The 23,791-nt window shown below is 41.4% G+C and overlaps 1 protein-coding gene across 1 annotated transcript in view; it reads left to right on the top strand.

The window, feature by feature from the left end:
- LOC137383825 (lysine-specific histone demethylase 2) overlaps positions 1-23,791 on the top strand; it is a 207,112-nt gene that overhangs the window by 24,145 nt on the left and 159,176 nt on the right. Inside the window, 3 exon segments of the mRNA XM_068057097.1 lie at positions 414-530; positions 6,153-6,191; positions 15,180-15,393. Coding sequence (XP_067913198.1) covers positions 414-530; positions 6,153-6,191; positions 15,180-15,393 — 370 coding nt within the window.

Here is a 23,791-nt window from a genome sequence, read left to right as displayed (position 1 = left end):
TCATAGGATAGTACAGCACAGAAGGAGGCCATTCTGCCCAATGTTTATTTTCTATAGCCTTAAAATGTTATGAAGTTATGGCTCCCATCCCATTGAGATTGAGAATTTCATATGAGAGATGGGGAACGAAGGAAGAGTGCCCTAAAGGCACAGCTTTTCAGGATTTTATTCAGGTAGTTTCAGCTCTGGTTATTTAAAATCTAAAGATGAAACAAATTGGAGAATCCATGACTACTGATCATTTAGGCCATTGTGAAAAGGACTATTCCTTTTAGAATCAGACATTTCCTGCATCTGCAATGTTCTATTGACCTAATTGATTGTGATATTGTGGCATGCAAGCTAGTACTCTTTATTTAACGTGTATTTCTGCACCAATTAATGCCATTGCTTATTTGATTTGTCTGCAACAGGTACAGTGTACAAAACAGGATTGTTTAAAATGGCGTCAGCTAACCAGGGACATCCAGATGACCACAGCATCAGCAAAAACATACCGTTGCGGCATGAAAACTCACACTACTGTTAAGGTGAAGTGTAATATGTATCATATACTCATTTGTAAAGTGAGGCTGTTGGAACAATATAGAATTGAGAAAACCTGTTCTACAAACAAAACTAAAGTTGCTAAGTGTTCTGCATGTCACTTGTTACTTTGAGATTCATGGTTTTCATCATTTGACTTGGGTCCAATTTTAACCCTGCCCACACAATGGGATCAGGAAGGTAGACGGTTAAAATGGCAGATGTGCGCTTCTCCAATTGGTCTGCCTGCTGCCATTTTAATCATGCAGTGTTACTTTTGCAATTTGGATATTGGGTACTAATAGTGTCCCAGTCATGTAAGTCATGCACCATGCTGGACCTGCTGGTGAAAGCTGGTGGCAGTTAGGAGTGGGGCCAGAAGTCCCTGAAGGTTGGTCATTTTCATTTCTTCATGGTTTTCTTGTGGGCTAGGTGAAGTGTTCCTCCAGGTGCCACAGGAAAATCTTGGGCAGGATTTTAAGTTCCCAATGCAAGGGGTGGCTGGCGGGAAGTAAGTGCAGCACCTTACCATTTCCAGTTTCTTGACCATTTAGCATGGGCAGGTGTGATAATGACTAATGAATCAGTTTCAACTCCAGTATTTAAAGGGACACTCCAAACATGCAATTTAATGGACTTTGGAATTAGGAGAACAGAAAAAAAAAATCGCAGAGTTTAATACAGATGTTCTAAGGCTGTGCTTCATTTTAGCAATGCTTCCTGGGACACGATGCTAGGGGCTGTAAGGGCCTGCAGGGAGATATGCTTCCTTATGGACAGGAGGAAGAAACCTACAGGTGAAACAAAGAAGGTGTGATTGGAGGTTTCCCATGTGGCCAGCAGGAAGAGTAGATTCAATGTAGGGAGTGGTTTAATGACTTATGCGGGGCAGGAAAGGTGTGTACAGTGGTGCATTCGCCTACATCCCAAGCTTCTCATTTTACCTTCTCACTTACACCAGCACATCACTCCTCACACCATCTTAACTTGCAGTTATACCCATCTCTGTACTTCCTCACATCCCCATCTGTCCATTTACCACCAACAGTCAACCACATCTTTCTGCAATGTCATTGCTCTCCGTCATGGTCACTATCAATTAATACTCTCCATCCAACCCATACCATTAACCTTTTTCAGAGATCTCCTCTTCCCCTCATTGCAGGAGAGAGCACAGGACACAAAGGAGAAGTGGAGGTGGCCCTCCAGTCATCGCTCAACTGGCAGCTGTAGAGGAAGGTGGTGCTGGACACCAGTGCAGTTTTGGCATTCATGACTGTCAGAGATAGAGGCCTCACTTATCTGGTGACAACTAAATATCAAACAGCCACATGACATACAACATTCACTCATTGTTGAAGTCAGCAGCAAATGAAATATCATGTGCACAATCACAAAGCATTCTTGCCTTGAAGGTTCTAATTTGTGTCTTTAATCTCCCACCAGGCCTTCAGATATCATGCAGAAAGCATCCAGGCAGATGATTGTCTTCTCAGGGGAGGTTAATTCTTCTGAGCGTGCATTGTCGCAAGACTCATGCAGACCATTCACCAACTCATACACTCACTTCAGTGGCATCAGCATGGCAGCTAGTTTGGTTTTCTCCAGATGACTCACTTCACTAGTGAGCAAGAGCATATGGAGACAGGGATAGCAGTGGAGAGTCTGTGGCTGAGGACGCAGGATGCTCCAAGCCCTGCTCGGCTGGCCGTAGATGCTGTTCCTCAAGGGGCCATTGACAAATTGAATACTTCTGGAGCAGCAGTAAAGAATGTGTGATTGCACCGACAGGAATTCCAGCCACACTGTGTTCTTGCAGAGAGATTGGAGGCATCTGTCTCTAGCAGATGAGAACATTACAGATGTCCTAACCTATAATCTTCCAAAGTTCTCGTGCTTCGGGAACTGTTCCTTTAGATTGAAAATTTGCATGTTAATCTGCCACTTAAGGAAGGGGAGAGAGAAACCAGCACATTATAGATAAGTTAGCCCGACAGCCTTGTTGGGAAATTAATACTAGAGTCCATAGTTAAGGATAGAATGACTGAACACCTTACATTTTGGTCAGATCAGTGATCCAGCATGGATTTGTAAAGGGTAGGTTATGCTTGATGAATCTGATTTAAAATTTCAAAGAGGTGATTAAAGTAGTGAGCAACATAATGTGTTGCGATTTTATTTCTATAGACTTAGAGAAGGTATTAGAATTGAAGGCAAATTATTGACCTGGTTAGGAAATCAGCTGAGTGGCAGAGAAGTAGAGATAATGGGCAGGTACTCTAACTGGTAGGAAGTGACTGTCCAGTGCTCCCTCTAAATTTGGGTGACTACAAGCTCTTCATGGCAGCACCTTTTTGATAATGCGCAGCTTACATTTTAAAAAGTTTCTTCTTTTCTCATTGATCCCATTTTTCCTCCCCCCTACACATCCCATTCTCCCCCTCCAGACGCATCCGACACCTGGACTGTTGGTTCTGCTTTCCCAACACTTGATAAAATGCCAAAGGAACAGAGAGGATGCCCACAGCTTAACAGTCTGGGCTTAGATCATAAATAATAAAAGTTCATTTCTCTTGCCAAACAGTGAAAATGAAACTCTCAATCTGGTTCCTCATTGTGGTGATCAGGTGAGGTGGGGTCAAAGGGCTCCCCTCCTTGTTTGGCCACAATATATTCACTTCAAAAAGAATGAACCTACTTGCCAGTAGTGAATATTCAACAGTTTAGGTACTATAATCCTAAAAATAGCCAATAGATCATATTTTCTTGTGTTTAACAACGAAAGAAGTTAGCTTTATTGTACTTAAACCAAAGTAAAATAAAATACACTCCAACTTGCTTGCTTTCTTCCCCTTTCTCTCTCACACTCATAGGTTAGAGAGTAGGGAAGGATAGATTAGTCAAATTAGAGTCCAGAGAAGTAAAAGGAGTATACAGTCTGTGGAGGTTGGTGACTTGGCTGGCTTCAGGTTGAATTTGGTGGTCGTGACTGTGGTCCTGAGGCTTCCGGTTTGAAGATGTGGATGCTGATTCATTGGTTCTCTGGGAGATAGCAATGTGGCTGAATTTGTTCAAGGGAGTCTGTTCTTTCCAGAAAGTTCTCTACTCTCTAGCTCCCCCAACAGGCTTAATTCATTAATTGAGCATCAATTAGAGAACAGACTAACAATCACACACTGATCAATTAAACCACTGAATAGTACAGTCTGCAGCAAGGAATATGCCGCAGTGCTCATGGTCAGCAGAGTTTAAAGCTTGCAAGGCTTGAGTGGTTTGTCTCCATCAATTGAATCTTCAGGTTTCCAGCCAGTGGATTTAAAAAAAAATCAATCATTCAACCTAGCACATATACATGACTTATCCATTAAGCTTAAGCAGCTTCAATTAACTTTGTTTTTCCACACAATACTAAAGGCAGGTGTTCATTAGTGATGCTCCTCATATCAGTAACCCAATCCGCATCATAACCTGCCTATCAAAGTATTAGGTGCTCATTGAGACCAAATCCATTGATCAATTTCATCCTTGGCTGTGTGTTTATCTGGCCATGATGGGCTGTACCCATTGGGTTTGTCACCTTGAGTTGATGTGGGCCTTTATGGGCCATTTGGCTCTAGTTTTGAGTCCTGGGCCATTTGAGTGCTGCTGAATGGGGGACACTAGAGTCTTGCTCTAATCCAGGGCTGGCAACCAGACTCTGCGGGTCCCATCACTTTTATCTGGCTCAGCCCCTTCCCTCCCTTCCAGAGGCTGACCAATTACCTTTCACTTGCTGTTGCACTTTTTTCCTCTAACACTAACAGCTGGCACTTCTGCAGTTTTTTTTTGGAGATACAGCACTGAAACAGGCCCTTTGGCCCACCGAGTCAGTGCCACCCATTTACACTAATCCTACGCTACCACATCCCCACCTGTCCCTAAATATCCCTACCACCTACCTATACTAGGGGCAATTTATAATGGCCAATTTACCTACCAACCTGCAAGTCTTTGGCATGTGGGAGGAAACCGGAGCACCCGGAGGAAACCCACACAGAACTTGCAAACTCCACACAGACAGTACCCAGAATTGAACCCGGGTCACTGGAACGGTGAGGCTGTGGTGCTCGCCACTGTGCCGCCCATTTGTTGGTTTTGATGCTCAGCCCTGCCCGAGCATACTGAGTGGTCTGTTTTCTTTTAATGAATGATACATTCCAGATTGCAGTGCTATATGCACACATACACCTTAGAGGGAACATTGGTGTCCTGCAAGGATGTGTGTTGAGATCTCAACTATTCACCATGCATATGAATGACTTGGATGATTGGATAGAAAGCTGCATATCCAGATTTGCTGATAAGACAAAGATAAGTGGTTCTGACACTGTAGCTAGGACCATAAAATTATCAAGAGATAGATAGATTAAGTGAAGTCATCCACTTTGGATGAAAAAAAAAGAGTCCAAAGAGATATGGGGCTCTAGCTACATATATTAAAATGGTATGAACAGGTGCAGAAAGTAATTAAAACCGGTTAATGGCATGTTTGCCTTTTATACCTAGAGTACTAGGGGGTAGAAGTTATGATTCAGCTATACAAAGCCACAGTTAGACCACACCTGGAGTTCTGTGAGCAGTTCTGGAAACCATACCCCAAGAAGGATAAAAAAAGGATATATTGGCCTAGGAGGGAGTGCAACTGAAAACAGGGCCACCAATCATGGAGCGATTAAAATTAGGGATGTGCAAGAGGTCAGAATTAGAGGAGTTCAGATATCTTGGAGGGTTGTGGGGCTTGATGAGATTACAGAATTAGGGAGGGGCGAGGGCATTGCAGGATTTGAAAACAAGGATGAGAATATTAAGATCAAGATGCTGCTTGACCGGAAGCCAATGTAGGTCAGCGAGCACAGGTGATGAGAATAGGACTTGGTGCAAGTTAAGATATGGACAGTAGAGTTTTGGATGACCAAGTTTACGCAGAGTAGAATGTGGGACACCAGCCAGAAGTGCATTGGAACAGTTAAGCCTAGAGGTAACGAAGGCATGAATAAGGGTTTCAGCAGATGAGCTGAGACGGAGGTGAAGTTGGGCAATGTTAAGGAGGTGGGAATAGGTGGTCTTAGTGATGGCACAAATATGGAGTTGGAAGCTCATCTCTGACACGATCTCTCCTTCTCTCTCCTTCCCTTTCCCCCCCCCTTTCCTTGTGAATATTGAAGAAAGGATATTTGCAACCACGTTTTCATCTTTTAATGAATGGTTGTGTTTCTCCTCTTGATGTCACACTGGGCAGTTGAAACATTTTTGGTAGGAAAGTGAATCGATGGTAATTATATTTCGCTCAATTTTGAGCTAACTGAATTGCACCTTTTTAAAAATTGACCAAGTGGATTCAACATTTATGAAAATTGAGTTATGAGATGTTGATTAGCTATCTTGGTTTATTATGGGGAAGCATCATTCAAAGAGTAGGTGCTTTTCCACAGGAAGACAGTTTTCACTGACATCAGTAGTTGTCTGGGAGTAGATTGCCTGCCAACCCTTTGGTCTAAAATGATGTATGATGTGGGGAGAAATTGGAATAATGTGTTCGTTATTATTAAACTTCAAAGAGAAAAATGGATTTCTCTTTGTCCATCCAGAGTGAAAATTCAGACCCCTGCTCTCTGTCTGAAGACATGGTAAGTACTAATTATAAATTCTCTGAAATTATGTGCCCAAACTAACCTGACAACAGTAATGCATTTGTTATAATGTAGTACAATGTTCCAGGTGCCTGACAGGAGGATCAAATAAAATTTGACAGCCACTTGAGATATTCGAACAGATGGTCCAAGAGGTAGCTTGTAAGAGTGTCTTGCAGGAGGAGGGACAGTGCTGAGAATTAAGGAAGGAATTTCAGAGCTTTGGGATTGGGCAGCTGAAAGCACAACTGCCGTTGGTGGAGCCATTTAAAATTGGGGATGTGCAAGAGGCCAGAATTGGAGGAACGCTGATCTTGTAGGGCTCTTGGGGTTTTTTTTGGGGGGTGGGGGGCAGGCAGGGCAGGGGGTGATGTTGTGGAGAGGAGGTTACGGAGAGTAAGAGGAATAATGCCATGGAGGGATTTGAAAACAAGGATGAGAACTTCCAAAAAAAAAAGGGAAGAACTGCAGACTGGAAATTAAAAAAGAAAATTAAAAAAAAGTGTTGAAAATACTCAGCAGCTCTGACAGCATCTGTGGAAACAAGTATTTAACATTTCAGGTTGCTTCACTAATGGTGGCTACACCTTCAGCTGCTGAGGCCTGAAACTCTGGAATTCCCTCCCTACCTCACTTTCCTCCTTTAAAACCTACTTTGACAAAGCCTTTTCTGATCTGACCTAATATTTCCTTATTTGGGTCAGTGTCATGTTTTATTTTATAATGTACCTGTGAAGCTCCTTTGCAATGTTTTATTACATTAAAGGCACAGTATAAATATTTGTTGACAGTTACTTTGTCAGCAGGGACTACTTAGAGATGTAACAGTTTTTCAAGTAAGACCAGAGAAGGGTGGGAGGAGGAAAGAACGAAGGGGAAGATCTGTGATCGGGTAGACAGCAGGAAAGATTAAATGACGAGGTGATGGTGCAAGGCAAAAAGAGATGGTAATGGGACAAATCAAGAAACGAAAGGTGACTAGAGGAGGTGTAAATTGGGGAAAGCAGAATCAACAGCTGCCATCCAAAAACAAAAAAAAAAGGGCAGAGGTTATGATCTGAAACTTTTGAACCCATTGTTGAGTTTGGAAGGTTGTAAAGTGCCTATTTGAAAGATGAGGTGCTGTTCAAGTTTACATTGAGCATCTTTGGAGAAGTGTAGGGGGCTGAGGACAGAAAGGTGGGAGTAGGGCAGAGAATTAAAATATCAAGCAACCAGAAGCAAGGTCACACTTGCAGTCTGAATGGAGGTGTTTGGCAAAGCTGCCACCCAATCTGGGTTTGGTCTCCCCAATGTAGAGGAGGCCGCATAGTGAGTAGTGAATGCAGTATACTAAATAGAAAGTACAAGTAAAATGCTCTTTCACCTGGAAGGAATGTTTGGGTCCTTGAACCATGAGAAGGGAGGAGGTAAAAGGACAGGTTTTACATCTGTGTTTGCTGGGAAGGTGCTGTGGGATGGGGAGGTGGTGTGGTGATTACTTTGTATAAGGACTCCATTTCATTCTCAGTTTCTCTGTCTCTGTTGCATCTGTTCTGATGATGCAAACTTTTATACCAGTGCTTCTGATCTTTTCTTTTATCCTCAGCCAAGGATTCCACCCCCACTGGTTGACAGGGCTCTCGACACTTAGTTCCATTTCTGCACTTCTGCTCTCACCTCCTCTCCCTCCCAGAATCACGATAGGATTTCCCTTTGTTCTCACCTTTCACCCTACATTCAGCTGATCATCTGTCATTTCCACCACCATGATGCCACCAAACATATTTTCCCCTCCTCTCCCCTTTCAGCCTTCCAAAGGGACCATGACCCCCTGGTCCACTCTTAAGTTGCTCCCACACCTTTGCATGCAAAAGCAGGAGATGCAACACCTGCCTTTTTACCATCCAAGACCTGAAACACATCTCCCACGTGACACAGCTTATACTACTTTCAATTTAGCTTGCTGTTTTCACTGCTCATGATAGGTCTCCTCTACACTGGGGAGACCAAATGAAGATTAGGTGACCGCTTTGCAGAACACCTCTGTTCACTTGGTAAGCTTGATCTCGCGCGTCCAGTCACCTGTTATAATTCTCCACCCTATTCCCTCTGACCTTTCTGTCCTTTGCCTCCTACATGGATACGGTCAAGCTCAACATAATTGAGGAACAACACCTCATTTTTGTCTCTGCATTTACAGCCTAAGCTCTGACGAAAGGCCATTGAACTGAAACGGTAACTCTGGTTTCTCGCTCCACCAATGCTGCTATACTTGCAGAGTATTTCCAGTATCTTCTGTTTTCATTTGTTTTTCCATTAGAAGTATTTTGCTCTTGTGTTTAGAGTTAGATGAGCATTCAGTCCTGCTGCAGGCTAACCTTCCCTCTCATACCCCCAAACTCTCACCTCACTCTTTAGCACATGTCTGCCTGTGCCTTCATCAACAGCAACAATTTGTATTTATATAGTGCATTAACATAGTAAAAACAACCCAAGGCACTTCACAGGACTATTATCAAATTTGGCATCGAGCCACCTAGAGATATTAAGGCAGCCAACCAAAATCTTGGTCAAAGGTAGATTTTCCAGGAACCTCTTAAAGGGAATTCCAGAGCTTTAGTGTCTTGGCAGCTGAAGACACATGTCACTGGTGGAGCTATTTTAAAATCAGGAATTACACATGATTTGGAGGAGTGCAGATATCTTGTGGGTTGTAGGGAGAGAGAGAGACAGGATGGGATGAGGCCATTGGTGGGGGGGGGGGGGGGGTGGGGGCAGGTGGGTGGGATTTGAAAATTAGGATGAGGATTTTAAATTTGAGATGTTGCTTAACTGGAAGTCAGTGTCGGTCATTGAGCACAGGGCTGATAGGGACTTAGTGCAAGTTGGGATATAGGTAGCAGAGTTTTGGATGAGCTCAAGTTTATGTAGGGTGGGAGATGTGAGGCTGGCCAGGAGAGCATTGTAAAATACAAGTTTAGAGGTAACAGTGCAGACAAGGATAAGGTTTTTAGCAGCTTATGTGCTGAGGTAGTGGTGGAGTCAGGCAACATTGTGGAGGTGGAAATTGGCAGTCTTAGTGTGGAATGTAGTCAGAAGCTCATCAGAGTCAGATATAACATGGAGGTTGCAGATAGAATGGTTCAGCCTCGGACAATTCTGCATCTACCCTGCAGCCCCGCAACTCCCTCCATTATTTTGCACAGTGCTCAACATGCTCTTTCCTTTCCTTCCATACACAAGTGTGTGGAGTGTGGGAGGGGCAGTGTCCAGTTAAATGAACAATGTTCCTCTGTGCATGCATTGCTGACCTGTGATTAAAGTGGAATTTTTATCCTGTGACAAAGAACCGGTTCAGCTTTTGTTTCATAGCAAGTGATTGAACATGAAAGCAATTTTCCCTTAAACTTCAAATTTGAGGCAATAAAGACAGAAAATGCTGGAAATACTCAAGTCAGGCAGCATCTGAGGAGAGAAAGTTAACATTTCAGGTTTCATCTGTTTTATTTCAGACTTACAGCATCTGCAGAATTTTGCTTTTTGTTTTTTAAAAAAAAAAAGAGGCCTTGTGAAGCAATGTCTAAGACCAGGCCAGATTGAATTTCTGAAAATAAATGTTAATGTAGATGTGAATTAACCACCAATGCTTTGACCATATATAGTTTAAGAGCACTTTATAACACCATATGCATGATATTCTGTATGCCCTACAATTAAGGCATGAACCAAGGGTGATTAATGGGTCTAATTTGGGAGGCTGACAGTATATATGGAAAACACTTACAAAAGCTTTAGTTCTGTAATAATTTTTCAGTTACCATATTTGGGAAAGTTAATTTTAATAAAATGTAGTTGCTTATGTGAACCCAGCAAACTAAACTTACTTTAAAGTTCTGATTAAATACCCTATTAAAAACACTTTTTCCTCTTTTTCTTCCTTTGTGAATTGCTTTCTGTTCCTGATACTATTGCACCAAATACTGCTTGGCACCTCTCCCAAATGACCATTCTTTGTGTGTAACTGATGGCAGGCTTTTTGATGACAAAGCGGTGGTGCTGCTGGCCCACTGATTGGCTGGCAGCTTCTTTAGGTGGGCCTTCCTGCCTCAATGAGTGGAAGTCCCATCCAAGACCAGTTGAGGGCCTGGGGACCATAAAATCCAGTCTGGATCCCCAGGCCTGGCGGAAGCAGGATCGCCACCAACATTTCGGACAGTGGACGACAGTCTGTAAAATTCCGGCCCACGTTTTATCAAGTCATTATATCCAGTCAGAACCAGAAACCCTGCCTAATTTCTTCTTTTCCCACGAGAGAGTGAGTGCCAAATATTTGTGTATTTTAACTGCACTTTCAATTGAGATCCACTAACTCAGCAGACCAGGAGCTGAATGTCTGATCTTCTGGTCTATCTGGCTCAGTCCTATACCTAGAGGTGCTTTTTGCCAGACAGTTCTTGGAAATCTGAATGGAATTTACGAACATACGAATTAGGAGCAGGAGTAGGCCATTTGGCTCAGAGCCTGCTCTGCCATTTGATAAGATCATGGCTGATCTGATTGTGGCCTCAACTCTCAGTCTAACCCTATATGGTTTGCTTCCCTTGTCCATCAAGAATCTAACTACCCTTTAAAAATATTCAATGACCCCACCACCATTGCTCTCTGGGGAAGAGAATTCCACAGCCTAATGACCCTGAGAAAAAATTCCTTCTCATCTCCATCTTAAAATGAGACCTCTTAATCTTTAAACTTTGTCCCCTGGTTCTTGACACTCATAAGGGAAACATCCTCTCAGAATCCACCCTATCAAGTCCCCTCCAGATCTTAAGTTTCAATAGGATCAACTGATTTTTTTTCTGAACTCTAAAGGATATCGGCCCAACCTTTCCTCATAAGTTAACCCCTTCATCCTAAGAATCAGTCAAGTGAACTTTCTCTGAACTGCTTCTAATGCAATTTTATCCTTTAAGTAAGGAGACCAAAACTATACACAGTACTCCAGCTGTGGGAGGAAACCAGAGCACCCGGTGAAAACCCACAGTCACAGGGAGAACTTGCAAACTCTGCACAGGCAGTAACCTGAAGCGAACCCGGGTCGCTGGAGCTGTGAGGCTGCAGTGCTAACCACTGCCGCCCCCAAATTCTATTCTATGCCTCCCATATAATAAAGGCATGTATCCCATATGCCTTCCTAATCACCTTATCTACCTGTGCTGCTGCCTTCAGTGATCTGTGGACAACACCCCAAGGTCCCTCTAACTCTCTACTCTTTAGGGTCCTACCATCCATTGTATATTCCCTTGCCTTGTTAGTCCTCCCAAAATGCATCACCTCACATTTCTCAGGATTAAATTCAATCTGCTGCTCCTCCGCCTATCTTAATAGCCCAACTATATCTTCCTGTAATCAGAGGCTTTCCTCCTCACTATTTACGACACCACCAATTTTTGTGTCGTCGGAGAACTTACTGATCATACCTCCTATATTCATGTCTAAATCATTAATGTACACTACAAGCAGTAAGGGTCCCAGCATCAATCCCTGCAGTACCCCACTGGTCACAGGCCTCCATTCTCAAAAACAGCCCTCGACCATCACCTGCTGCCTCCTGCCACTAAGCCAATTTTGGATCCCATTGGCTGTTAACTTCTTAACCAATCTTCCATGTGAGACCTTATCAAAAGCCTTACTGAAGTTCAGTTAGACTACATCAACTGCTTTATCCTCATCTGCACATCTAGTCACCTCGAAAAATTCAATCAAATTTGTTCGACACAATCTCTTCCTAACAAAGCCATGCTGACTATCCCGGATTAATCCCTGCCTCTCCAAGTGGAGATTAATCCTGTTAGAATTTTTTCCAAAAACCTCCCTACCACTTACGTTAGACTCACAGGCCTATAATTAACTTGGTTTATCCCCACTACCCTTCTTGAATAATGGTACCACATTCACTGTCCTCCAGTCCTGTGGTACCTCTCCTGTGGCCAGAGAGGATTTGAAAATTTGTGTCAGAGCCCCTATCTCCTCCCTTGCCTGATGTAGCAGCCTGGGATGAATCTCATCTGGGCCTGGGGATTATCCACCTTTAAGCCTGCTAATCCTTTTTAATGCTAATTTGATTAAATAGATCATAATCCCTCTCACTGATCACTATACCTACATCGTCCCTCTCCATAGTGAACACAGATGAAAAGTAATCATTCAAAACCTCAGCTTTGTCCTCTGGCTCCACACACATTGCCTCTTTGATCCTTAATGGGCCCCACTTTTTCCCTAGTTATCCTCTTGCCCTTAACTTTTAGAAAAGACCATGGGATTTTCCTTTATCTTGTCTGCCAGTGATTTTTTATGCCCCCTCTTCACCTAATTACTTTAAGTACCCACCTATGCATTTTATACTCCTCTAGGGCCTGCACTGTTTTTAAGCACTCAATCTGCCATAAGTCTCTTTTTTTTCCCCCTTTCCAATCCTCTATATCCCTTGACATCCAGGGTTCCCTTGACTTGTTTGTCCTACTCTTCACATTTACAGGAAGATGGTGGCCCTGAACCCCCTCTCATTTCTGAATGACTCCCATTGTTCTGATGTAGACTTTCCTATAAGAAGCTGCTCCCAATCCACTTTGGCCAGATCCTGTTTTATCATACTGAAATTGGCCTTCCCCCAATTCAGTACCTTTATTTCTGGTCCATCCATGTCCTTTTGCATAACTACCTTAAATCTTAGAATTATGTTCACTATCCCCGAAATGTTCCCCCCCACTGCCGCTTCATTCCTAGGATTAAATCCAGCACTGCTCCTCCTCTTGTAGTTCTCTGTACATGCTGGCTCAAAAAGCTCTCCTGAATGCATTTGAAGAATTCTGCCCCCTTTAAGCTTTTTGCACTAATACTTCTTCTTTGGCCTCCTTGTCTCGAGAGACAATGGGTAAGTGCCTGGAGGTGGTCAGTGGTTTGTGGAGCAGCACCTGGAGTGGCTATAAAGGCCAATACTAGAGTGACAGACTCTTCCACAGATGCTGCAGAAAAAATTGGTTGTCAGGGCTGTTACACAGTTGGCTCTCCCCTTGCACTTCTGTCTTTTTTTCCTGCCAACTGCTAAGTCTCTTTGACTCGCCACACTTTAGCCCCACCTTTATGGCTGGCAACTGACTCCCACGACTGGTGATCAATGTCACAGGACTTCATGTCGCGTTTGCAGACGTCTTTAAAGCGGAGACATGGACGGCTGGTAGGTCTGATAAAAGTGGCGAGCTCGCTGTACAATGTGTCCTTATGGATCCTGCCATCTAATACTAATACTATCCATTAATAGGTGAAGTTGAAATCCCCTATTACCCTATTATTTTTGCACCTCAGACTTGCCTACTTATCTGCTCCTCTATCTCTCCCTGACTAGAAGCCTGTAGTACACTCCCAGCAAAGTGATTGCCCCCCTTTTTGTTTAAGTTTTACCCATATGGCCTCATTAGAGGAACCTTCTAAGATATCATCCCTTCTTCCTGCAGTAATTGACACATTGATCAACAGTGCAATGGCAGCTCCTTTTTTACCCCCTCCCCTATCATGTCTTAAGATTCTATACCCTGGGATGTTAAGCTGCCAGTCTTGCCATTCCCTCAACCATGTCTCAGTAATAGCAATATTATATTCCCATGTGTTCAATGCCCTCAATTCATCTGCCTTACTAATAAGACTCCTTACATTAAAATAGATACAATCCAGCCTTGCATTATTTGTTTGAGCCTCAACAGGTCTACATTTACTTTGGCCCTCCACACTGACTTAGCCTCTCTTCTATATTTGTACAGCACCCCCTACTGTGCTTCCACTCTTTATCCCACCCCCCTGCCAAATTAGTTTAAACCCCTCCAGCAAGGATGTTGGCCCCTTCAGGTTCAAGTGCAACCTGTCCAATTTATACAGATCCCACCTTCACCAGAAACAGGCCCAGTGATCCAGGTAACTACAGCCCTCCCACCTGCACCATCTCTTCAGCCATGCATTCATCTGCTCAAACCTCCTATTCCTATACTCACTAGCCCGTGGCACCGGAAGAAACCCAGAGATTACAACCTTTTGAGGTCCTACTTTTTAATCTGCTACCTAGCTCCCTAAATTCTACAATCTCTCGATTTAAATACTACTTTTCTATTCTTCTGACCAAAGTGGACAAGTTCACATTTTCCCACATTATACTCAATCTGCCAAATTTTTGCCCACTCACTTAACCTATCTATATCCCTTTGCAGACTCTGTCTTCTTGAGCTGACAATGCATTTGTTTTGTTATGGATACAGGCATTCAGGTACAGAGCACTTAATTCTTTTTACTATTTTTGCAAACTCTGGCCTTATCTGCTGGCATACTCTTAAGTTTATACTCTCTCCCTTCCTGCCATGCTCTATTATTGTTACCTTGCTCTTTTGCCTTGTCCTATCCCTTTAATTTACCACATCTTCCCTCACATGATCCTTTGCCTCACTATTAAGTTTAAAGTCCTCTCTACTGCAGGAGTTGTATAACTAGTCAAAACACTGGTCCCAGCATGGTTCATGTGTAGCCTGTCCCAATGGTACAGCTCCCACTTTCTCCAGTACTGGTGCCAATGCCCCAAGAATCAAAACCCATTTATGTTAAATATATTGTACCAGAGGCACAGCTGACAAAGTATCAATGTAAATGTTACTAAAGCATGAACTGCAATAGATTTCAAGCTTTGGAACCTATTTTTGATCATTTCTTTTGAAGTACTAGTCAATTCATATGTACAAAATTAGTTTAATAGGGTGTTTAATTGTAAGTTTTATATTTTCAGTGAATAAAAATACAAGTTGTGCATATTGAACACCTTTAAAGTTAACTCACGTGATTATCTGCTGAACTCCAAATAATGGATATATGTGCCTCCATCATTTGTTTCTTAAAGGGTGGTCCATGTATATATAAACAAGGGAATTTTTAGATAATGTTCTCCAGTCATATAATTTTTTTTTTCAGCGAGTGAGTGAAGTTGGAGATAGTAAGTGGTATTCCATGCTGATTGTGTCCCCACTGCTGAAGGACAGCCCTGCAGCCCCCTTTCTTGGTGCTTACTACCCAGACTGTGTAGGCATGAGTCCATCCTGCAGCAACACTAACCGTTACCACAATGAGTTCACTAGTATGAAGATGACTTCGTTGGAGCACAGCAAAAACAGTGTGCAATCTCCTGGTAAGATGTCACTAAACAAGCTGCTGATAATGTCATCCGTAATGTATGAGTCTCTTGATGGTGACTTCGTATGGGTCATTTCAAAGATTAGCTTCTGGTGCAGTAATTGAAAATTGAAATTTTTGGAACAAATAGAACTTTGTTCTACAATCTAAATGAAACAATTTAGCCAGATTTATCTTGTTGCCACCATCTTCCCACCCCCAAAAAAATTAACCACCTATATCTAAGGTTTCCTTCAGCTGGTACCTTCACCCAATTTTCTACTCCTTATCCATATGGATAAGGATTGGTCACGTTCACCTATCTAGAGATTGTGAATGATGCTTCTCAACTTGTTTGCCTGTTCTCTACCCAGAAAGCAAGGTAATTGTGAATTGCTCAGAAATTGGAGGTTGCAAGGCATTCTATTGTTTTTAAAACCTTTCCATTCTCTCTTGAATGGTGGAATCCATTAATTTTGCTCTTCCTTGATTCCAAGGCTGCAGAGGGCACTCTCTGGTACCATGTCACTATTCATGTATGATCTTGGAGAGTGTTGAACAGCATGGGTCATCATAGATTGAACCCGGCCTTGCTTGATAGCTATACCCACAGACTTCTAGCAGGGGCACAATCGGGAATGATTGGGAATGGGAACCTTCACCCCATTTTATACTCTTTATCCACACTGAGACTTATGAAATGTGTTACAACAAAAAAAAAAAAGGAAAAGTAGACCATATAGTAAGATCCTAGCTGGCCTGATGCTCATCCTCTAATCACTTAACTAATTTATCCATCTGTCTTGAATATACTCATCAACTGAATATCTACAGCCCTCTGCGGTAGACAATTCCAAAGATTCACAAATCCTCCTAGTGAAGAATTTTTTCTTCATCTCAACCCTAACTGGTCAATCCATTATTCTGAGACTGTGACCCTAAGTTCTAGACTCTCCAGTCAGGGGAAAACAGCCTCTCAAACTTACCTTGTCAAGCCATCTAAAAATTTTATAAGTTTCAATGAGACTGCCTCTTATTCTTTTAAACTCCAGAGAATACAAGCCCATTCTACTCTATCTCTTAATAGCACAGCCCTCTCATTGCAGGAATTCAGCCAAATGAAAATTCATCGCACCCCATCTAAGGCAAATATATCCTTTCTTGGAAAAGGAGACCAAAACTGTACACAGTACTCCAGGTGTGGTCTCACCAAAACTTAGATTTTCTTGCTCTTATACTCGAACCCCCTTGTAATAAAGGCCAACATACCATTTGCTTTCTAATTGCATGCTGTACCTACCTGTGAATTTTATGTGAACAAATCCTTCTGAATACCATTTTAGTCTTTCTAATCTTCCTACTAAAGCAAATAATTTTACATTTCCCTCCATTATACCACATTTGCCACATTTTTGCCCAGTCCCTGAAGCAGTCTATATCCCTTTGCAGCCTCTTTGTGTCCTCCTTATCTCACCATCTAGCAACCTTGGATCCATCACACTTGGCCCGTTATCTCAGTCATTGATATAGAATGCAAATAGCTGAGGCCCAATCACTGATCCTTGCAGCACTCCACCATTTATAACCCACCAACTTTAAAATAACCCATTTGTTCTTACTGTTTTCAATCTATGCTAATATATTGCCCTCTGTCCCATGAGCCCTAACTGTGGCACCTTATCGTATACCTTACGAAAATCCAAATAGACTGCATCCACACTCACCCTTATCCACCTAGTCAGTTACACGCTCAAAAAAATCCTCTAATTTGTCAAACACTACTTCCCTTTGATAAAAATTATGTTGACTTGGTCTAAATCATAAACTATAATAAGTGCCTGTTGCCATGTCCCTGATATCTTATTGCCACCCTGGCTACTGTCAGGAAACAATGTAGAAGAGACCCCAAATCTGGGATCTTCCTGATCTACTCATTAATTGAATTTGCTGAGCCATTGGGGGTTAAAGGAGAAAAATATATGTCCACCAGGAATTTGTTTACAATTTTCAATCTGTTGACAGACGTTTATTTCCCTATTTTTGTTTGGACAAATTCCATTTTGAAAAAGCAATTCAGCACACCAAAACCTATACTCTAAAATACTTACCTCCCATGTACTTGTATTTTGAATAAACCCAGTGGTTTCGCTATTGCCTTTCATGGTTTATTCCATATATTTGCACCCTTGGAGTCCAGTTTTTCCTATTTAATTTTCTTTACATTTCTTGTATTTATGTCCACTGGTCCTACTTCTTGGCTGTATTTGTAGTAGTAGTCTGGGGTTATCTTTCTCAAGCATTGTTTCTAACTGTGGAGCTTCAGTTTTAGGAATATGTTAGGAACTTAAGATATAGAGAAAAGAATCTTGGCTAATGTGATGCAATGTGAGTGCCAAGCAAAGTAGGTGGTACTGGGAACTCTGGTGGGGTCATGAGTGTTTGACATTTCATTGCAGCTGTGAGAGAGATCAGTGCAGGAGATGGGATTACCAGTGGTCTCATGCTGAACTAAACCTGTTATTCTCTTCAAAGGATTCGGTTGCTGTATATCCTGTTAAATGCATCCGAGTAGATTTTGGCTGCTGATGGTTTGAGTGGGCACTTTGACATTTGCTTATATACTTAGTCTTGAATTGCCTCAAGTATTGGATTGTTTTTTTTCCTGGTCACTTTTTTCTGCCATTTCTAGTTTTTTTTTATTAAAAAAGTGAATGCAAAATCTCAAACTTCCATGGTTGTTAAATTCCAGAAAGCTTGTTACAGAAGGATAATGCTGGAGCCTATATTTACTTTCACATTTATTGTGCAGAGTAAAAAGGATTAAAAATATGTAGCACCTCAGTCAAACCCTTCACCTGTCTCAGTAGGTGTCTGCTTATAAGTGCTCAACTAAGACCCCAGTTAACACCCTTCACCTGCATAGCAAACCACTGACACACAATTAACAGATTCCCTCCTTCCTTTTACAAAGAAACTTGGATCAACATGCTCAAACATTTCAAAATGAAATAAATTCCATATTGGGTACAAAGTATTACATTGAGATGCCCCTTCTCACTCCCTTAACAATTTCTTTGTTTCAGAAAAAAATGTCAGTAGAATTGGTTAGCTGATGATTTGCATCTATCCATTTAAGTTTGGAGATTTCCTTTCTGTGCAGCATTTGTTTCAATCCAGCAAGATCAATACAGTCTTTTCTCTCACACACTTTCTGTAGAGTGTACATTGTCCCACAAAGAATGATATACCCTGTGAACGTTATGTGGATCCGATCTTCAGTATGTCCCTTATTCAGAATTTCACCCAAAATATTTGACAAATATAACCCCATATCCACTGCCGCCACAAGACCCAGTGTTTCTGCAACTAACGTGCTTTTAACAACCCATTTTCACCCGACAGAAATATTATGAAGCCAGCTGCACTTGAATACCCATCAGCAAGATTAACATGTGAAGCATCACTAAATAATATTGGCTTCATGTTCTTTGGGTCACTCAAGGATGGGAACTTCAGTACACACATTTCTCCAGATTTAGTTTTAAACTTTTTATTTGCCCTTAAAATATTTAACTTTTGGATGTTTCATCCTCGTGCTGGAGTTAACCACATCATATCTAGCATCAGGCCTAGTCTGAGAGCCTAACTAGTTTAATTGACCCACCAGGCTTCACAATTGCTCAGTCTCTGCTTTAGATAGATCATCTTTCTGTGATGACCCAACATGATTAACCGGGATGGGAGTAAAACATTGTAAATAAGATTGTCGATTTAAAGTTATTCCAGACTTAGTCTGCTTAATATCTAAACCAATATATTTCAAGGCCCCACAAGTCTGACTCCCAATCTCAACATATTTCTCAAAATCCAGAGTACCAATACACAAAAAATCATCAAGGTGCATCATGAAGATGCCTGAAAGTTTCCCTTTATGATACTAGTAAAACATTGGAGGATCTGCTTTTAGTTGAGCACAACCAATTTTCAACAAAATGGATCTCAAGAAATACCACACCCTGGAAGCATCATTAAGGCTATAGATTTGTTCAGTTTCCATATTTTCCTTCTGCATCGGTTTCCTCTTTAGGTGGTTTCAGATACTTTTCAGAGAGGTATATCAGCTTGCAGAAATGTGGTTTATGTCAATGGATCTACACTCAAATGTGGCCAAAAGAGCCAAAATGATTTTCAGGATTACTTTTCCAGCTGTGGGAGAGTCCACTCTAACATCAGTATCACCCAGTTGCTCTTCAAAACCTCCTGCAACTAACCTTGCTTTAGCTTAAGTTCCATAGGGAAGGACTTTTTCCATGCAAATCCATCTATGTGACGAGGCTGGCTGTCCCCTATCCCGTACCTCAGAATAAACTCCAAACTCTCTCCAACACGAATTCCTTATGTTTTGCTTGTCTTACAAATTTATCCTCAAGTTTATTGGCAGCCACTAAGATGTCACAATCATGAGGACTTCTAGTTTTCCGAGACTGCCCTCTAGCCTTTATTTCATTGTGGAATCTGTTCAAACTACAGCCTGTATTGGCACTTTGATGTTTTTCAGAACTACTGCTAGAAGATCTCCCTTGCACATTATCGGAGGCTCTTTATCAATTACATGATCACTTCCTCCTGCAAGCGTCACTACCAGACCCACTATCAAAACTTGCACTGTGCTTTCTTACCCTCCACTCTTTCACCCCACTCTGCCAGTCCATGGCTCTGGCTTCGTGGCCATCATCCTGAACATCTAACCAATATTTAAACTCTCCTGTAGATTTTTCTGCACGTCCCACAATTGTTGCATCCCTCCATCTATTAGACCCCTCAAATATATGTCACCCGAGTACCTACTCGGGGCAGTTGACCTTTGGATGCGATAGCTCTTTAAGCATCATGATTACTATCCAACTCTCGATCTACCATATTTTGTGCCTCAGGACCTTCATCACAAAATACAAGTATCTGAAGTACAAGGTGCCTCTTTTCCCTATCAACTGCTCAGATTCTGAGATTTTGTCATCAACTCCAGATTAATAGTGAGGAATGAACCTTAACAGTTTGATTTCCAGGCTTGATAACTAGTCATATCACGATTGATTTACCTTATCAGGGCCTTCCATTCCTTGTGACCCTCTTTTATAATGCACCAAATCTCCTCAAATAAATTCTGCCTCAGAGCTCTGAATTTTCTTAGAGGCCTCAGCCTTGGTGAAAGCCCCATCTCCCTGCATGTAAAGCATTCAAATTTGTAGGAAAAAAAAAATGGAACTAATAGTACCTTCTGGAGGACTGTCGCACAGTACAGAAGGCAATTTGGGATTCCGCCCATATACCAATTGATAGGGATTATACCCTCCAGTCATCTGAAGCGAATTCTTCGCATGAACTGCCTATGCAGTTGTCAACTTGCAGTTTGGCTGGTCAGCTAAGATTTTGTGTCACATTTCATCGACCATTGAGAGATTCCTTTCACAAAGCCCATTGCTGAAAGGACTTTCAGCTGCAGTATTCATAACTATTATGTTCATTGTTCCTACACTATCTCTGAACTCGTCATTGGCAAATTCCCCTTCATTATCAGTCAGAAACTTAGCTGGTGCCCCAAGCCCAGTCCCTATCCATTTCTCTGTAATTTTGTCTATAATCACCCTTTAGTCCTTAATATTATTGTAGAAAGACTAAATTTAGTTGCTAGGTCTATAAAATGTAGAATGAAAATATTCTGGTCTTAGTTCCACACCTTTAAATCCATGGCAATTACCTCATTAAAGTAATGTACTAATGAAGGCTGACAATAGGACGTGATGGTGTCCTCATATCTTTTACAAATTTCACACTTAACTAATGTCCTCGTTTACTCATCAATCACAGCTGCATCTTTTAGTAGGGTTTTTAATCTCAAAGTAGAAAGGTGAGCAAATTGTGTAGCTTTCAGACAATTTGCCTTTTATCTCTGATTCTTAACACCTGATGCCATCAGTACTGCTTTAACACTGACTAGAAATATCAGGTTTTCTTAAGGAATACAATAATGCCCTGACAAGGTAAACTGCACATTCACTGGCTTCCCAAAAACAATTGCTTTGTTATGCTCCATATCAAGTTTTATTTGTGTCTTTCATTGAAGGCTTACTCAACAGTAAAGGTATCTCACTGGAGACTAAATCAGTACTGAATGTGGGTTACCCCAGCTATTTTACATGGGATTACTACTCTCTTCAGTGACTTCACTGAGTTGTCATCACCAAACCTAAAGCTGGTAGTACTTTTATATTCTTTAACCTTGCATCTATCTTTATTACTGAGTGGTTACATGGTTATCTGGATTCAATCCATTCCACATACTGTCGATGTACAAGCACTAGCCAGTACAGCACAGTTGAACGAATCCGCAACTAACACATTTATCACAGGACTAAAACTCCATGTGACTAGTACAATTTGTTCAGATCCATCAGTACCACCTTCTGCCTCAGAATTCTCTGCATAGTGTGCTATTTCAAAGACTCTGACCCTCTGCTTAGGGCAGTTCATTGCATAATGATACTTTGAGTCACTTCTGAAGCACCCATGAACTGTTGCTTGGGCATTCTTGAGATTTATTCACCTATGATTGCTTTTCTAATTCTGTCTTCCACAGTAATATTAATACCTGCTAATAGTGTTTTTATCCTCATTCTTCCTGTCTTTAACTCTTCCATTGTACTATGCCTGCTTCCAGTATCTGGGTTATTTCTAAATCTTGTAAACATTGAGCCCACCATTTCTTTTGTCACCACAGAGTGCCCTGCTTGTTCTACTAGGACTGCAGGAAATGACTGTTTGTTTTCCCCAGGAATATTTAAGGCCACAGACATTTGGCCCAACAGGGAGCTTTTGTCCAAGAACTAAACCCTAGTTAGAACCAGGAGCCTGTCTATATGCAACATCCTAGTACAATATAGCAATTCAAAAGCTGGCACTGAACCATGGATCTCCAAATTGAATTTCCTCAAATTTCTATACAGTCTTTTGAAGTCCATGATATATTCCTCCATTGAATAACTATCTGTTTTCTGAAACCTATCAAAATCCAGCTATGCTTCCTAGGTATTCTTGTAAAAGTCATCCAAGAATTCTGGTGCAAGATCCAACCCTTCAGTATCCAACTGATGAACATGTACTTCAGAAAACATGTCACTTATTTTAGTTTTGATAGAAAGTGACAATGCCAAAGCTATACCTTGTTTCCTCTTTGGTTTGGATAGAACTCATGTCCACAGATCCACTTCATTCTTCAACTGTTCATATAGTTAAGACTCCGAGAACATTAGAGGATAATTTTACCCTGGCAATTTACATTTGTTTCTGCTATATTTTCCACAATAGCCCTTGAGATTTTCGTTTTCTATCCAAAAAAAAAAAAAAAAAAATCCTATTTTCCAATCTTCAGCTTCAGGCAACCATTTTCTGCTACCATGTTAAATTCCAGAAAGCTTGTTACAGAAGGATAATGCTAAAGCTTATATTTACTTAGTTTCACATTTATTGTGTAGAGTAAAAGGAATACAAACATGTAGCTCCTCACCAGTCTTGGTGAGTGTCTGCTTATAAGTGCTCAACTAAGACCCCAATTAACGGCCCTTCACCTGCATATAATCAAACCATTGACACACAATTAACAGTTTAACAATGGTGAGAGTTAAACTCTTGTTTTTTGGATTGTTACTCCAGGTGTCTGGATTGCGAACCACGGAACTATTGTACCTCAGTGTTGTGATGAATGTCCTTTGCTTATTCACAAATGCATATCGTATACTAGTGTAGCCTGTCAACTAAGTTGGTGGCTGCTATTTTCCCCTCCAGAAGCAGATTGTAATGTGGACCTCTTTCAAAAAAAAACATTCAAACATTAAAAATGTCCACCTAAAACAGAAGTGTCTCAAGCCATAGAAATGTTGAAGGAAAGTTGTAATTACTTAAGTTTATTGTCCACAGGAATCCATTCATAGCACTTTTGCTGTTGGGTCAGTGATGTGATTAGCAATATTTTCATAGAATAGGTCCACATGTTTGCTTACTGTTCATAGACACCAGAAACACTGCCCTGTTTTGTACTAATACACAGTTCTGTCTATGATACCTTTTGATGGTCAACACTGAAGTGCCACAGAGAGCACTTTTTTTTTTGTCCAGCATCCAGCTCCTGGCAGTATACCTCAGATGAATCAGCATTAAATCAAATTGGATAGCATTCTGATTATACCTTGAATGCTCACATATATTAGAACATGTTTAATTCCTTAATTTTGTTTTTAACTGAGGAAAATCTTGATCTATCAAAGGATTGCCTTTTGGCTGCTGCACCTCAAAAGTTTAATCACTAATTTTGCTCACTTTTCACTTTGGCTTTTGTAATTGCCAGTTTTGAGTTGGTG

The sequence above is a fragment of the Heterodontus francisci genome, chromosome 2 (assembly GCF_036365525.1).
Source record: "Heterodontus francisci isolate sHetFra1 chromosome 2, sHetFra1.hap1, whole genome shotgun sequence".
NCBI classification, from domain to species: Eukaryota; Metazoa; Chordata; class Chondrichthyes; order Heterodontiformes; family Heterodontidae; genus Heterodontus; species Heterodontus francisci.
The sequence above is the reverse complement of the archived record's forward strand: the minus strand, read 5'-3'. Positions and strand labels throughout refer to the sequence as shown.